Source organism: Urtica dioica, chromosome 12, assembly GCF_054948205.1.
Source record: "Urtica dioica subsp. dioica isolate 48M chromosome 12, U.dioica_male_clone48M_v1_H2, whole genome shotgun sequence".
In the NCBI taxonomy this organism is placed as follows: Eukaryota; Viridiplantae; Streptophyta; class Magnoliopsida; order Rosales; family Urticaceae; genus Urtica; species Urtica dioica.
In genome coordinates, this window is record NC_142767.1 from 15931791 (window position 1) to 15950367 (window position 18577).

The 18577-nt window shown below is 35.9% G+C and overlaps 1 protein-coding gene and 1 long non-coding RNA gene across 4 annotated transcripts; both read right to left on the bottom strand.

The window, feature by feature from the left end:
• Window positions 1-2057: 2057 nt before the first annotated feature.
• LOC149379562 (myb-like HTH transcriptional regulator family protein) lies at window positions 2058-5893 on the bottom strand. Of its 2 annotated transcripts, none has more exons than XM_089604461.1 (8): window positions 5763-5893; window positions 4617-5099; window positions 3869-4073; window positions 3665-3741; window positions 3553-3592; window positions 3386-3458; window positions 3223-3289; window positions 2058-2625 (listed from the first exon to the last, which is right to left on the bottom strand). In XM_089604461.1, the coding sequence occupies exons 2-8, from the start codon at window positions 5049-5051 to the stop codon at window positions 2311-2313; spliced, it is 1212 nt and encodes a 403-aa protein (XP_089460587.1). In that variant the 5' UTR covers window positions 5052-5099; window positions 5763-5893; the 3' UTR covers window positions 2058-2310. The 2 variants fall into 2 exon arrangements, with proteins under 2 accessions (XP_089460587.1, XP_089460586.1); XM_089604460.1 differs by having other exon boundaries at window positions 3223-3292.
• An 8136-nt stretch (window positions 5894-14029) lies between these two features.
• On the bottom strand, window positions 14030-18036 carry LOC149379563 (uncharacterized). 2 transcript variants are annotated; one of them, XR_016294071.1, is made up of 4 exons: window positions 17949-18036; window positions 17287-17840; window positions 16222-17156; window positions 14030-14484 (listed from the first exon to the last, which is right to left on the bottom strand). It is a non-coding gene; the product is annotated as an uncharacterized LOC149379563 (long non-coding RNA). The 2 variants fall into 2 exon arrangements; XR_016294070.1 differs by lacking the exon at window positions 14030-14484 and having other exon boundaries at window positions 16042-17148.
• Window positions 18037-18577: the final 541 nt, after the last annotated feature.

Below are 18577 nucleotides of genomic sequence, written 5' to 3' on the forward strand. Positions count from 1 at the left end.
TGGAAACGGCAAAATAAAAAGGACCAGTGTTACGCAATGGGTCGGGTGATTTATGTCAAATTATGACGTTTAGGCCTTCAAAATGACCGTTTTGTGTTTTGTCCGTTTTTTGTAACTTTCATTTTTATTTTTTTTCAATTAGGTGTGTTAATGTGAGTAATTAAATAGTTTTAATTTTATGTATTAATTTCTTCAGTTTATTTAGGTTGTGAAATGTTTGAAGATATATTATAAATTTTGGTGACTTGTGAGATGCCATTTTTCTTCGATCAGGTGCTTTTTTTTTGTACTTTTTCGATTTTGTATATGTTTTTTCGTCAAAGACGTCGGATAACATAAAAGTCTACTTTTGTTTTTCTCTTAAATTAACATTGACTAACACCACAAAAACAATTTTTCTTTAGTTTTTTTCCTTCAAATGTTTATTTCAAAAAAATAATAATAATAATTAAAGGCCTAATTTATTTTTCTCCCAAGAATAGAATAATTTATGATAAATTGGACTAAATACCCTGCTCAAATTTAAGGAGCTGCAAAAGTGTCAATGTTTGAATAGTTTATGTAAATCTAGCCTGTTTACAATAAATGGTATAAAAATAGCACTAATCTAGTGTAAATTTTGAATTATGTGATCTGAAGCTTTACAAATTGCTCTTATATTCAAAATTAGACTGCAATCAAAACCTATCTCAAAGGGTCGCTTAAGGGTTTTTTTTTTTGTTTTTTGACAAAATAACATAGAGCATTCTATTAGAATAAGGGTAAAATACCCATGTATAGAGCTTAGGACATATTTGAACACGACACAACACAAATTCAAGTTTGCTGGGATCTAACACTAAGTACTGATGTTTGCTCAATTTGCTCTTACTTCCGACACGAAGAAGAACAACAGGCACATTATGCTTCGAGCACTTTTTTTGGCTCTTTCAAAATACCTACGATGGTTGATGAAAATAACCAAGCAATCGCGGCCCGTTGACCATAAAGGAAATAATTCTCCAATCTGTATAGACAAAAATCTAACAAAACTCTCTTAAAAAGATGGTGGCAGATGATAAATCCGTCTCCAAGATCATAACAACGATCATAACAAAGAAACATAGTACCAGTACCATAATGCATAATGAGACAAAGGGTCGCGATCCCGCGAGGGTGAGCTAACTCCAAAAACCAATACCTACTAGAATATTAAAAGATTGGCGTTTACTTTCAGCATAATTATAAAAATTATCCAAACAAAGGCGACTTTCACATAAAGCCATATTAAAACCCTAATAAACTCGGTCCAAATCGCAAGAGAAAAAGTAAAATAGGAGATACAATGACAATTCCAAACTGATGGTTTGACAACTCGCTAGATCCTCTTGGAGCCAAAGCTACGGGACCGGAGACTGTGGTGGACGACACTGAAAAATTCCCAATCACGAAAACGGTGCTCTTTCGCCGCACATCTCAGGTCACCGGAGAAGCACAAGTGTGGTGGCGGGGCTATATAACCACCAACGTCGGCGACCAAATACAGCGAAGCGAAGGAAGCACCTCCGAGTCACACAGAGGTGATGGCGGCGGCCAGGGCCGGCCCAAACTCACCGGGGACTCTAGGTGATTCAATATTTTGGGGCCCTATAATACTAATTAAAACTTAAATTTTCAGGGTAAAAAATGTAAATTTTTTAGAAAATAGGCCAAAAGTGTAAATTTTTAAGGTAAAAAAATATAAATTTTCTTAAAAATAGGCAAAAAGTGTAAAATAATTTTTTTTTTTGCCCAAGGCACAAGCCTTGCCCGCCTTAGGTCAAGGCCGGCCCTGGCGTCGATGCAGATCTGGGCCAACGATGGCAAGAAATCGTTGAAAGTTTGTAGCAGCGATCTGTAATATCAGAAGAAAAAACAAAGCAAAAAATATAAATTGTAAAGAAGACTTTAGTGTTTAGTATTTTTTTTTTCCTTCTACTAAGCTCATAATATTGTATGTTTCTTTGAAGAATTTTCCTCTAGTCGGCACATAATTCATTAATATTTACCTCGAAAATCATTTATTTTGCTCCGCTTCATACGTTAACTGTCCTTGAAACGAATCACAATCATATTCATGACCGTTAAACGATAAAGAGCTAACAACTATTTTACTGGCAAAGTTTAATTTCACTCAAAATTGATAGGAGTAAAAAAAAACAAAAATAAAACACAGCATACAAATCAACTAAATCGAAACAAACCCAAGTATTTACTACAAACTATATACATACAAATTTGAGTAAAGAAAATCCCAGTCCACACGCAAGATTCTCCTTTATTGCTCATCGGTCATTCCTCAGCAATCTCGAGACACGACCGTTTATTGATCTCCTTCGGTCCACGGTCACAATCATCGACTCCGATGGCTTTTCGCTTCGGTGTCGGAGATGCCAAAGAGGCATTGGGCTTCGAGTCTGCAGATGGGCCAACTTCTAGGCCCGGAGGCTCGTTCTGTCCCGAGTCTTGGCGGGCCGGGCTAGTCACCGACGACACGGCTTGGGAGGAGGAAATTGCAAAGGAATTCCCGGCTTTGTTTTGCTCGTCTAAGATCTTTTGCAAGTATCTCGCGTGTTCCTCTATTCGCAGCTGTAGCGCTCGCTGGACCTGCGTCGAATAAGTATTACCAAAAGGACTTTTTAGCAATCTATGAGAAAATGTGTAGTCATCACAAAGTTTAACTAGAAATATACAAGATCTAAAAAAAAATTATAAAGATTTAGGACCCTTGAGGAGGCCGTGCGGCTTGTATATGAGCCTGGCCTGCAGTGGCGGAGCTAGACTTTGAGTTCGGGAGGGGTATGGAAGAAAAAAAAAAATCAAGGGGCACAAAGCGAAAGACTATAATTTTGTTGACAAACTGCAAAACATTTATTTCGGGCCTAATGTTGCTACCCTGCCGTAGCCGAGGCTATTTATAGAATATTTTTTTTTAATATCAAGGATCGAAATTATATAAGAAAAAAAAAAAGTATCAAAACGGCGTTATGATACTAGGTTTTTGTCTATGTACTCTATTCCTTAATACTCCAAAAATTGCATATAATTTTGGTTTGTTGACAAACTTGAAATAAGACATAAAAACAACATATTGCTTAAAAATGGGCAAATTATGTCCAAAATAAATTGACGAGAACATGCGAGTCGACCATGCCTTAGTCGACATGCATGTTCTCGTCAATTTATACACACAACTCTGCATACCTCGAGTTGCTCGTGTAGCTGCTTCTGAACTTCCATTTGCATACGAAGAGCCTCCGTGATTTGGATGCTTCTACAATAAAAAGCGATTTCATTCACCCAAAAACCGAAGAAAAACAAAACAAAAAATAAAAAATAAAAAAAAAATTAAAATTATAATACCGACCCTTTTCTCCGACCATCGTTTTCACGGCTACTTGTGGCCGTCTTCTTTTCCTCGGAGCCAGAAGGCTTCTTCTCTGGAAAGTTCCGAACACACACAAAAAAGGAACAATTTGTAAAGAGAAACACATACAACACCACCAAAGCTTTCCTCTCCTTGTCTTTCCTTACCTTCTTTTCTCTCCGGCATGTATTTGGCGAGTCGGTATTTCTAAGCGGGAAAAAGGCACGGAATAAACAGAAGCTCAAAAAAAAAAAAACAAACGGCACACACCAAAAGTACCTGTAAGTGACTTTTGACATGATAAATTGTTAATCCTTCAACGTTCATAGCCTTCATTACACTCTTCGGAGTCGCGTCTGCATAAAAAAAATATATATATATATATATATATATATATATATATATATATATATATATAATCAGAACCAAATAAGCGTGTATAGATACAATTAAGAGGTGAATATAAATGACACAATCGCGTACTCTCGGCTCCATCGAGCATGTTGACAGCTTCCACGAACCGCTCGTGAAGCTCCGGGGTCCACCGCATCCTCTGCTTGTGTCCGGACCTGCCAGCTGTCCCGGGGGACGGGTGGTCCGACACACACTCCCCCACGGACCGTGCACTCTCACACCTCACCAACTTCATCACTGGCTCCGGCGAAGGCTGATATGTCTCGTATATTTCCTTCATTTTTTTTATTTCGAAACAATCCAGCATTGGTATAATTGGAAAAATAATACAAAATAGTTATTTGAAACTAATTTATTAGTAAAATAGTCAAAATTTCAATTCTCGTAAAATAGCCAAAGTTACGTTATCAAAAAAAATTTATTGACATGATTAAACTTTTAGACACTTTATATAAGCGCTATTTATTACTTTCAAAAAATTTAATTATAAGATCAAAATTTTTATTGAAACCTGATCCTTGAATGACTATTTCACTCATTTTAAATCAACCTTAGCTATTTTACAAATCTATTAAACTCAATTAGTAACTCGTAATCTTAAAAACCTTATTAAGTATGATTATTTTAATATGCTTCATCAAGATGATGGCTCTTTTGTCTCACTCATTCTTATGGTGCTATGTCGTCTGAAACTCGTGACGTGTTAAATCTATTCATCTTTTTGCTTTCTTTATCATGTGAGTACGTTTTCAAAAATCGGTAAATTGGAATGAATAAAATAAAATAATAAAAATAAAAAATAAAAATAAAAACTTACATCGACCCCAGGGTATTCTCCATGGTCGGTGATGGCCAAGTCGAGCTCGTCGGACAGGTATTGAAGCTCCAACTGCTCGGTGAGAGCTAAAGTGGTACGACACGTTTGAGGCTCGTCGTCGTCCAAGTTGAGGAAGTCTTTCATCATAGCCTCTGATTCGTCACCGCCGCCGTCCTCGTCATCATTGATGCTCAGATCGACGGCTGAGATCGACTGGGTGGGCGTAGGAGGCGGGAGGAACGGCAAGTTGCCGAGCTGGCGAGTTGTCTCTGAGCTCGAAGACGAGGACTGGTAAAGGCTGGTGCAGAACAACGAGGACCGCGAAAAGGACTGCTTATTGGCCGAGATTGGACTCATCGGCTCGACGGAATTTCGACGGATAAAAGGCGACAAACACTCGCCGGACCACAAACTCCGGCCCTCTTGGTGGTTCATTATTTATTTATATTTTTATTTTTTTCACATTTTTGCTCTCTAGCTTGTCTGTGTGAAGAAAACAGAGTTCCTTAATAATAGATAGAGGCAAAATTCACGTGTAGTTATAGATAGTAGATACTTCATGTAATTTGCTCCAGATCCAAATACATGTTATCAGACCAAAAAACTAACGCTCACTGAAAAACTAAATGTTCGCTTCACAAATATGTAAACTTTTGTGTATTTTGTATACATGGAATAGATGATACACTTATACTATCTTTGATAATGCTCAAGTCTTTATTTATTTTTATTTGTATCTGAGAATAGGGAGAAAAATAATGGTATTGTCCCAACTGGTGGTGCAATCTCGTAGAGACATATTTACTTGCATCTAAAACAGAGTAAAAATTCCTCCAAAAAAATAAAGAAAAAAAGAAGAGTAAAAAGAAGAAGAAGAAAAAAAAAAAAACTCAAAAGCGATACACAAAAAGTTCTCAGCTCAGAATACAGAACCAAGAGAGAATCAACAAATAAGCGCATTTGCTAATTCCAAAGCTGGAAATGTTTTACTCTATCAACCTTTTTTTTCTTTTTCAGGAAGCTCCTTTGAGCATATCATATTTACACAAATAACCCACGGGCAAATCTAAAACACGCATCACCACATTAGAGAAAAACCATGCAATACAAGACTTCAAAAAAGAAAAAGAAAAAAGTAATGCTCACCTCTTGAAAATGGTGTCTTTGCTGAGAATGAATGACGATTTGCTGTTCGGAGCTTTGTTGCCAAAAATCAAATTGACGAAGAAAATACAACAGAGCAATTGTTTGTAAGTACCAAGTACTGTTTTTTTTTTTTTTTTATAAAAATAAAAAATAAAAACTATAAATAATATGACGAAAGCTTGCCAAATTAGTTTAGTGAGACAATCACGCGCGTTTTTAAACAGAGCATATCTACACGCGCTAAATTGTCATTTCTTCTTTCTTCCCACATTGTGGGACCCTTAAAGGTCAATCCCAACTTTTTGTTTCAAGCAAAAAATAAAATAATTGTATTCGGTCATTCCATTTATGATGATGCAAGTTATTTGAGTATTTTTTCTTTCTTTTCAATGTCTCTTAATCATATCTTATTATGAGCCCATTAACATAATTTGTGATGTCATTGGTCATCTCTTACGGGACTCATTGTAAATTGTAAATATTAGCGTACTATACAACCTTTTTTTCTTAGGATATTTGACACACAAAGCTATTGATACACTATTATTACTATATTTAGATGGGGACACTTTATTTGTTTTTAATTTTTTAGAATTTTCATTATAAATAAATCTTGAATTGTTATTGCGCTATTCTGATCCCACGCCAATCCTCATGTTAGGTCCGAGTTGAAGGATCTTCAATACTGCCCTTGAATTCTCTTTCAGAGAGACAAGAAAACTATATCATTAGACTAAAGCTAAGTAAAATTATAAAGATAATTAAGAAATGACAACTAACACGACCTAAACTGACTAAAAAATAGTCTGACTTGCCGTCCGATAACAATGTACAGGAGGAGTCCGAGTTCAAATTCTGTACGCAATGTTTAGGACCAACATTTATGGATGATTTACTTTTCTCTTGTGTTTATCCGATCCAATTCATAATGTCATCTTTCTCAACTTGATATATCAATCACGCGTATTATAAACAACTAACCATTCATCTATCATCTAGTGAATTAAATTAATAACAAACTTACCAGATTAAACACATTTTCATCAGTAAAATTTATATAAAAATAGAGATTTTAAAGTAATTAATTAGTAAAATTGTCAAAATCGTAAATTTTCAACGAAATAGTCAAATTTATGTTATCCAAAGAAAGTTTCACAATGTTGTTAAATTTTTTGATGATTCATATAAGTAATTTATCACTTTCAAAAAAATTAATCACATATAAAAAAAATATCAAGACATGGTAATTATATATTTTTATAAGATTAGGTGTCCCATCAATACCAATAATAAGGCCCATCACATCAAACCACTGTTCACTCCTCGAAGAAATGAAAAAACCCTTTTTCATATATCTAAGCAAGGTGATACTAGGCCACTCGCCGAGCCTCCTCGTTGGAATCCCGTCAAGAAAGGGCGAGGCCGCTGGTTGAGTAAGGGAAAACCATTGCTCGTTTCTCAAATTCTTGAAAAAGAGCTTCCTCGCTCATATGGCTTTGCCCGAGCCTTCTCGCAAACAAATAGGTATTAACTGATCTCTTGCCTTGGATCACTCGCCAAACCTCCACGGCCCTTAACGCCCGATATATGGGCCTTCGAGTATGCATGTTCGTACGGTCCTAAGTCCACATTTTCTATAAATACCTCACTCGCCCCAATCTAGCCAACGTTTTAAGTATATTTAAAATCTAGTCACATTTGGTAACGTGGCTTCATTAATCGTACAGCAGGGTCTATAGCATTTTTATCTTTTAGTAAATTTTAATAAATGACTAATTTATCAAAATAAACGAAACGCTGATTAGTTCCTTAAAATCAAGTTTGAAATTGGCTAGATGACTACTACGATCATTTTAATAGTTTTTGGCACGCTTAAAAACCTACTACAAATAAATGGTTTGTATAGATCATCCAACTCATAAAATTAATTAAACATTGTAATAGTAATTCAAAGACTTTATGCACATATAAAAAAAAAAGCTTTTAAATAAACAGAAAATTAAAAAAATAATCAATTTAAACGTTTGACATTGCTAAATATGTTTGATAAATTTTAAGTAAATAATCACTTTCAGACAAAAATCTTAGATAAATAGCAAACATAAATAAATGAGCCTAAAACTCATACCCAAGGTTGCCAAACTTAAAGAGTATCCATCACTAATAGAAAAGCTACATATAATGGGACCATAACCATGACGATACCAAACCCCATCCTCAACCACATAATGCAAATTTGTAATTATTAGTTTCTTTTTTAAATTCTAGCACAAATGACAGAAAATATTTCTTTAGACGAAACTGTTGGGAACGAAAGAGGATATTCTCTCATCACATATGGTTTATTCTACGCCTCCATTATTGATCCAATCCAATGGTACTACTAGAACGACAAGATAAGCTTTCCTACTTCACATTTCCCCGCAAATTTATGTTTGTTTTTTTTTTTTCCATAATAAATGGTTATATTTAATAAACAACACAGGGATAAGCTAAAACAACAATCGGTTTCGATTATAAAATAATAATAATAAAAAAAAAACTTAGAATAACAATATAATATGCTATAATTTAAAATCTTTACTTACATAAAAGCTGGTCAAGCAAAGCCACGAGATATTGAGACATTGTTATTTCTGCAATTGAAAGACGCCTTAAAAAAATATTTAGAAAAATGAAGATAACGGCATTTATAAGTATTTGATAATCTTACGTCTTTGAGCTAATTTTTCGATGTAACATAGAAATTGCGGATACACTGCATGACCTGGGTGCATCAATGAAGAAATGTTCAACATAAACAAATCGATGCTATTAAGATGGCAAAAACAATAAAAAAAAATAAATAAAAAAAATAAAAAATAAATAAATAAATAAAAAACTAGTCAAGTGCTCGAGTATGACATACGCGGTCTAGAACTACTTGCTTTCTAATGAGAGCGATGACATTTTCCGCAAAGGGCACATCACTATCATGCATTTTTAGGTGAAAGCGGAATTCAATCACGTATTATAAAACATTGTGATAAATTTTAAATTGTCCCAATAAGAGTTATTGGCAAAATATATATTGAATATTTTTTATTTAGTACAATTTAATACTCATTCTTTAAAATTTGCGAGAATAATATTCAATGTTACAATATATTTTCTCCGTTAAGACATGTCCATTAAAAAATCGATGGAAATACACATATAAATTATCTATGTGAGCAAAGTTAGAAAGTAAACATAAACTTTTTATAATATTAAAAATAAATAAATAAAAAATTGCTCTCTCTCTCTCTCTCTCTCTCCTTGGTCTGTATCTTCTTTCCCTCTAATGCATCTTCGTTTATTTTAATATTTGTTTTACACTAAAAAAGTTTGAATACTCTTTATTTTAAAATAAATTATAAAATTATTAAAGTATCAATAAATAAAGAGTTTAAAACACTTTATGTCCTTTTTAATTCAAAATTAATTATGTTCTAAAACATTAATATAATAAAAATTAATCATAAATAAAATGTTATAAATATGAAAGTTTGCCAAAAATAATTAAATAACAAATCATGTATTTATAAATATACATGTTCATGGTGATGAAAGAAAGAGTGGAGATAGATATATAATTTTAATTTTTTTAACATAATAACAAAAAATTATATTTAATTTTTTTTAAAATTTGCTAACTTAAATTGTTAACTCGTGTCTTTTCATCTATTTTAATGGGCATGTACTAACGGATGGAGGATATTATAAGTATTTTTTTTTTGCAATTTGTAAAGAATAAGTTTACATTGCAATAAATCAAAAACACTAAATATTTTTACCGCTTTGTATATAAATAATGATATCAATCATTAGTGGTAATGTTAAGATTTCTCTAAAATTTCTCTAACTTGGGGTATTAATTTATCATATCTCTCCGTTGTGCTAGTATACACTGAATTAAGCATTATATGATGATAACGTTTTATAAAGTTCCTACACTGCTAGCTTATATAAATATTGATGTTTCGTATCAATAAAATAATAATTTATCTTCTTATCTTTATTTAGTTTTAGAAAATTCCACAATAACAAATTAAGTACTCAAATGAACTCGTGAAAAAAAGGGTTTGTTTTTTCTATTAATTTATTTCAATATATATTTCTTATAGGGATGGGACGAGGAAACTCGTAAAGGTATGTTAATACCTCATTGAGCCTTACAAAGGTCGTGTTTTGGTTTATTAAGATCCAAATCTTATTTGCGGTTATGGAATGTTGGTCCACCCATGAAGTGTTTTTTTTTACCAGTAAGTTAATAATTTGGTAGGGTCCGAAAATTTGTATTAATATATGAAATTTTGTATTTATTGTTTGGTGATGTCACTTATAATGCATTATTAACATGATATGCGTGTGTGTCAATAAAAAATATATCGATTAGATGCACAATAGTAAATATATAAAGATAAAGAACACATCAAAATTAGTAACTCAGTTCGACCACTGATATCTACATATGACGAAATGATAATCCCCATGCAAAAAAAAAAAAAAAAATTCACAAAACAATGGTAATTTATGACAATCTAAGCTGAATAATCAACCCTTCAGTATTATTTTTCTAAGTCTTCTTATGAATCTCAACTCGGGTCCCAATAAATATGAGTTTCTCTTACTTCCACGCAGAATTTGATTCTCGTTTATAACAGTGCATGATCTTTACAATATTACACTACAAACTCAACCTCCATCGCTCACATATAAGTGGTAACAAACAAGACATAAGTACCCGCACTCACAATCACAGCACGTGTTTACGCTCACAGAACTCGTGAAAACACATAATGCGCAAAAGAGTTAATTAAGGGTAAAATATCTCTTTTATAGGGAGTCAAACCGTAAAACGATTTTTGACTAGGCTTCCAGAGAAGATCGCCACATATTGATTTGAAGTGTATTTTGAAAAAGAACTTGCCTACTATAATCAGCTAACCAAATCCGGCGCGATCATGCAAACACGGCAACCAAATTGATTCAAGTTTTCATAAAAATGAAATGATGACTTACTTAGGAACATTAGTCGCTCATCCCATTTAACATTCTAGTGTATTTTATTATTACATATTATACGGGCTCTATTCATCCATGCATTTTTTTTTATGAATTTAACAGAGATAAGTTCAAGTCACTAAAATATTATGTTAAAAAATATCAAACATGTTTGCGAAAAATCTTGATAAGTTTATGATTCATCTATAAATTTATAAATAAATAAAAACTCGTCATAATTTAATAACTTTATCTTCATAATTTATAACAATATCTCCGTAGATATATGACAATATTTTCATAAATTTATCATAATATCTTCATAAGTTTTATGAACTGATAGGAAAATAGCCAATTTAAACGTTTGACATTGCTAAATAGTCAACGTTTGGTAAATCTTAGATAAATAACCGTAAATAATAATGTGATCTAATATATGGAAGTGACTATTTATCTAAGATTTACGGCTCTAAATACATGAAAATGACTATTTACCTAAGATTTACCAAACGTTGGCTATTTAGCAATATCAAACGTTTAAGTTGGCCTTTTATGAATCTATAGAATTGATTTACTTTTCACAGTACTACAAGTATGGGTCCTCTACATTTCGGACTCCGTAATCTGTTTTAATATGTTAAAAATAACAATGAATGATCTGAAGATATTAAAACTAAAGTTCTCAAATTTCATGCAATTAAATGCACTTTTACAGCATACTAGTTAGCTAGCTACAATAAAACAAGGCCATACTGAAGAAATGACAACAAGAAATGACAAAACGTTGGTGTATGAACTCTGTAGTGAACTCCTAGTATGACTGTCACGAAAATTCCACTCTTACCCCATATTTCGTGACAATGTTGGCCAAAGTAACATTTCCGAGACCATGTTGTCTCGAAATCTATAGCTGAAATTTGTAACATAATAACGAAACCAAAGAATGCAGTGGCAACACGCTACTACAAATTAACATATTGGGTGCGGAAGGGTATTAGGTGCGACATGTCGCACCTAAGCCCATATTATGTGCGACATGTCGCACCTAAGCCCATATTATGTGCGACATGTCGCACCGGATACTCGTCCGGATGACTAAAAATTTCGCTAATGTTTAGTGTTATTCGGTGCGACAATGTCGCACCTAATACCTTTAGGTGCGACATTTGTCGCACCTAAAGGTATTAGGTGCGACAAATGTCGCACCCAATGAGTTTTAAAATTAAATTTGTCAGCGAATCCCGCCGAATTTTTTTTTGGATCTGGGATTTCATATTGGGTGCGACATTGTCGCACCCAATATAATTATTAGGGTTTTAAACCTGACTTTTCTCATTTTTTCACACATTCACTCACTCTCTCTCTCTCATCGTCTCACAAGGTCTCTCTCTCTCAGCCAGCCCCCGCCGCCGTCCTTCCCCGCTCCGCCGCTGCCGGCCCATCCTGGTACGTCCCCATCTCTCTCTCTATATCTCACCGGCCGTCTCTCACTGTCTCACTCTGTCTCTCTCTCTCAGCCAGTCCCCGTCGCCGTCCCTCTCCGCTCCGCCGCTGCCAGCCCTCCCTGGTACGTCCCCCTCTATTTCTCTCTCTCTGTCTCACCGGCCATCTCTCACTCTGTCTCTCTCTCCCAGCCTGCCCCGCCCCGCCGCCTGGACCGGACCCCTTCCCGCCCGCCCCACCGCCGCCTGGACCAGCCCTCCGCCCCGCCCCACCGCCGCCTGGACCAGCCCCCTGCCCGCCCGCCCCACCGCCGCCTGGACCAGCCCCCTACCCGCCCGCCCCACCGCTGCCTGGACCAGCCCCCCGCCCCGCCGCCTGGATCGATCAGCATCCCCCCCCCCCCCCTTCTCTATTTCTGATTTTGTAATTTTTTTTAATTTAAAAAACATATTAGGTGCGACATTGTCGCACCTGATATGTCGCACATAGAAGTATGACTATTAGGTGCGACATGTCGCACCTAATGCCTTTTGCTACAGGTTATCTGGTGCGACGCCGTCGCACCTAATAAACTTTTAGGTGCGACATTTGAAGTATTCGGTGCGACATTCGTCGCACCGGATAACGTTTTTTGTCCTAGTGACACTGTCACGAAGTAAAAAAAAAAAGCAGTGACAATAGTGTCACGAAACCAAAGAATGCAATGGCAACATAGTCATGATATAGAGAATTCGTGACAATTTTTTCACTATACTTCGTTACATATTTTGATATGTTATGTTTATTTGGACTATGTGCAGTGATGAAAGACATTCATACCTTCGTCAAGTATAACGGTAGATGAGTGAAACATGAATAATACGACGCTGGTCCTGGTTGCGGTGTGTGAATCCTAACACCGGAGAAAGTGACGCACGAGGAGTTCATGCAGCTGTTGTATGCCACGCTCGACCAGGCAACAGTAAAAAAAAGGGGGAGATCAACGTGAGACCCGTTTGTTAAACTGCGGACATTATTCAGCGCCTGAATCATCACCAATTGCTCCGTCCAAGTTGGTTTGGTAGTGGCTTTTCTTGAGGCTGGAGTTCGATCTTAACTTGTCGGTGTCTTTGCAAAACTTGTTACCACATGCCCCGTAAAAATTCTAGGTTAAAGCGTGCAGCAAAGGTGGGAGTACTATCGGGCTTTTGGATTATTTTGGTAGACGTGGAACAGTTGTATTTTCAACAAAGCGTGTCTTATTGAAAGAGTCGAGTATTGCTCTGTGACTTTTTTTTTTCGTGCTGTTCTGATATTTCTTATAAGACTAGGACCACCCAATATGTAAATTTCACCAATCCGCAAGACCTTCAACGATCCACCAATCCACGAGACCTTCAAAAAGTACCAATCCAAGTCCAATACTAGCATAATACATATAAGTGAAGAAAAAAAAATCATAGAACAAGAATAAACCAGAAATATCCATTGTCGTCGAGAAATGTATGAAGGATATACTCATCAATGAACAATGTAACATTCAAACTAATAGTTCACAAATCTCACAACATGATAACAGAGATTAGCTCAACAAGACTCTATGCACGCTCAAAGTTTCCTGACTCACCGTAACGAACAAACTCACTCAGACCCTCTTCCCTTCTTCCTCATAAGATTTCACTCTTTTTTAGACCGTTTATTTCTCAATGTTAGTGGTGTAGAACTTATGTATATTAAACACAATTACATAAACAGTTTGCCAAAAGTTACCAAGGCAGTCAAGAGCGGAATGAGGCATTATAACGGAAACAACAAGCACGGAAAATAAAACCATGGACATTAGATTATAAAGGAAAGAATCAGATACAGAGAATTAAAAAAGTGAATACTAACTTTTATCTCCACTCAATTTGAGGCTGCAAAATACTAAAGTAACACAGAGAAATGTTTGTTATTAGGAAAGCTGTAGCAACAAATATAAATCATTCATCGGTGGGGATTTTCAGAGCCGTTGGGTGGCTTGTTCAGCTTCCTAGACCCCCCTGTACCAACCTGCTCCTCTGTATCCTATATACCCCTCAATTACGATTTTCGGACACGACAGAAAAATATTTGCTAAACACAACTTTTGTCAGAAAAATAAGAATTTATCCACGGTCATGAGAAAATTAATTTGTGGAAGGATATAATAGTGTAGAAAGAAAAGGGAAGGAAATCCGAGCCATGTTCATCGAATTGTTTAGCCTCCTGGACTATCCTGTGTCAACTTGCTGGACTGAATAGTTGAGAAAAATTAGATTAGATACACAATAGTTAAAAATCATATGATTTCTAATTTTGAACCTGAAATACGTGTACACGACAACGAACTAGCGGACTGCAATGGCACGATTTATTATACCTTAGAAGATAAAGATAGTGTGTTTCTTGACTAACTCACGAAATAAATTTTGAGATCAGACCTTGCTAAAGAAATTGCTTGAACAGGGCCTAGTCTTCCACACATAAAAAAAAAGGTGACATAAATAAACCGAAACCCACAATAAGAAATATATGGTTACCAGATACCTTTACATGGATCTTTGTATCAAACATCTTCCTCTGGACCTTTGATACTCAAGAGAATGAAGAATCGAAAACATGGCCAACAACATACTGAAGTTCACACATTGCATAGCAGATCTCCCAAAAAAACAAAAGAGTATGTTTACCATTTGTTGCATTTAATCAAGACTTGGTATGTGTTATTATGTTTGACCGATTATTATTGTTTGTGGGTAGTCAAAAACGTGGGGAGTGTTTATAGGAATTTTAGGATCTAAGTTTGTTTCGTTGTGCTATAAAATGCACACCATGTGTTTGTGTTATTGTCCAATCCAGAAAGAAATGAAAAAAACCTTCCCAGACTTGCTCTTTATTTTTTCAGTAAAGTTTTCTTTCTCTATTTCCTGTTTTGATGTGTTGATTTAGGGACCATATCCAACAAGTGGTATCAGAGCGTCAGGGATGCCGAAGCAAATGCCGTCGCCGAGCCGGGTCATCGCGGATGTAGCGATGCAAAAGGGCGGAAGAGAGCGAGTCATGACGCTTCAATATCCGTTGCTCACACGGAGCAACTACGGCGCATGGTTGATCAAGATGCGGGTCAACTTGCAGGCTCAAGGCGTGTGGGAGGCTATCGAGCACGACGAAGCTGATGACCGCACAGATAGATTGGCTCTCGCGGCCATCTATCAAGGAGTCCCGGAAGATTTCTATCCGTTTGTTCGTCAACTTCGTCATGCTCGATAGCATTCCACACACATTGAGCTTGCAAGTTGACCCGCATCTTGATCGACCATGCGCCGTAGTTGCTCCGTGTGAGCAACGGATATTGAAGCGTCATGACTCGCTCTCTTCCGCCCTTTTGCATCGCTACATCCGCGATGACCCGGCTCGGCGACGGTATTTGCTTCGGCATCCCTGACGCTCTGATACCACTTGTTGGATACGGTCCCTAAATCAACACATCAAAACAGGAAATAGAGAAAGAAAACTTTACTGAAAAAAAATAAAGAGCAAGTCTGGGAAGGTTTTTTTCATTTCTTTCTGAATTGAACAATTACACAAACACTTGGTGTGCCTTTTATAACAAAACGTAATAAGCTCAGATCCTATAATTACTCATCTACTTATCACCAAGTCCATGATCCTATAAACACTCCCACGTTATTTGACTACCCACAACATAATAATAAACGGTCAAAACACAATAATTAAATAAACCAACATACCAAGCCTTGATTAAATGCAACAGATAACTCAACCAGTGGAAATCATTCGTCACAAAAAAAAAAAAAAAAAAAAGCCTAAACCAATAACTCGTGAGAATCAGTTAGCACCAAAGGGAAGCCCAACGTCTAGGAAATATTTACGAATTAATATAGGGAGACATATCCCATCCTTGACAGTTCAACTTAAAATATTAAAAACAAAAAATCTAGTACCAGTTGCTAACATAACCAAAACTAACCTGAGAGAAAAAAGTAAACAGCAGCTAATACACCCTCCCGAAATATACACCATCCCAAAATAGAAGTCTACTGCAGAACCAATACCAGAGTAGGCCCTTACATGTAACTGACTCACCACAGAAGAGTCGCTAGAAACTGAGACGCAATCCCTGAAAATATCAATACCATATAAATTCAAACCACTGATCAATTGCACAAACATCCCGAAATTTTAAGCCCATGGCAGAACTAATACCAGAGAGAGAAACCCTGACATACAAGTGATTCACCACAGAGGGAATCCCTATAGAGAAACTGAGACGCAAGCCTCTAAAAATACTAATACCGTGTAAAATCAAACCACTGATCCATTGCACAACCAAATGTCGTGCTCGAAGGGAAAAAAAAGTACCTTATACTAAGAAAAATCCAATAGAAAGAACAAACCAGAATCACTTGCTATAACCACCCCAAACCATCCTGGAAGAAGATACAAGAAAGCCAATATACCATATTGTAAAAGAAACTAGTGATAATTACCCTTATAGAAAGTGAGAGCTAATCCATGAGGATATACCATTCTAGAATATATAACAAACTCTTAGAAACCCATAGATATGGTTTGCTAAACAGCCCCAAACCATCCTGAAAGAAGAGATAAAGGCAAGCCAATATACCATCCCGACATAAAATCAATTGACCCCAAATAGATCAAAATCCAAAAAACATACGAAACAAAAAAACTATTACATGCATAAAAAGTTGTCAAAAAGGGTAAAGAGAGAAAGTACATTGAGCCTTATTGAAATTATAGTGCTCTTGCATCTCTTACGTTCTTATTCTAGTCTTTAAAATCACAAACCATAGCTCCAGGAGCTCTTCCAAAGAATCTTACTGACAAAAATAATAATAAAATACTATAGCCCCAAGACCGAAATGGACATTTCCTGCAATCCTAAAGGTAATTAAAAAAAAAAAATAGAACAGTAGAGCATAAACAAAATAAAAATTAAAAATCAGTAAGATCTCATATAAATAAAAATTCTATTGAGGCTGGAAACAAAAGCGGAAAATAAGTTTCTTACTGAAAATAGATGACAGATCGAAGCCTTGTATTCAAGATGCACGTCTATATATGCCACAAGAACAAGAAAATCCTTCTTCAAACATGATAAACTGCGCATTCCGTTATATAAAGGAAATCAAGAATATCAAGCAAAACTGAAGAGCTTGCAGTACACACAACAAAAGCTAACATAGGGGACAATAACTTGTTGCCCTTTCTGTAATATCAAACTAAATCTTGAGATTATGGAACGTAGCTAAATATCAAAGATCAGGGGATTTATACGAGGCGTGATATGCAAGGTCATATAGATGATGAATATTTTTTTATTTATTTTTTGGGCGGAAGATGATGAGCCATTTAGATTAACAAATAGAAACACCAATCGGGGCAAACTGGTTTGACTACATCAAAAGAGAGGATAGCAGAATTTGAGGTCTTCAACCATTCCAAACATAATTTTCCAAAGGGTGCCCTTAGATGGGGCTCATTTCCAGCCAGGAGGCTGGTCTCTGATGAAACTGGACCAGCATCTTCAAATCCCCAGTTTAATAAGCTAATTGCCAAGCTATCCTATTTCAATTCACATTCCACCCAGAGTAAGAAAAAAAAAAATTGGAATGCCGTCGATAGTATAGGACAACACACTATGAGGAATTGGATAATGTCTTATATACTCACCTAAACATCGCCCGCAGAAGAAACGTGATTCTTGAGGGCATTGGAGAAGTCGAGATCCGAGATTCATGACCGTATCAAGTGGACCATGACATGCTAGCTTGGCAGCAGTGAGAAAGGGAAATAGTGATGGTTTGACAATGTGATTACACCAACATAGACCATAAACTCGAGCACAAGCGAAGTACACATATTTGCAGCCAAATTATATATATGCAATCCATAGGCTATTTGAGAATAGGAGAGTTTGGGAGTACTAAAAAGGAAACAATTTGAAAAGCTGAAATTACCAGAGATGTGCTCAAGTCACCCCTGTTCTCTACGAGACCCTGGAAAATACATTCGAACATTGCCTGTTTTCCATGGCACCTGAACTGCTACGTTTTTTTTTTTACTGTTCCCTGCCTGACCCCACAACATTTGGGTGGCACCTGGACTGCTATAGACGGAGAGATTCTACATTGAGTCGCTATATTGTCTAGATAGAGCTTCCTCACTAATTTTCTCATCGTCTGAACAATAAGTCTTCATAGTCTTGCAGTATGGCGGAGAAAATAAGGTAAGATCATCTACCATCGTCAGCTTTTGACAAGGTCAGATTGGGGAGAATATACTTCATATTGATCGAATAC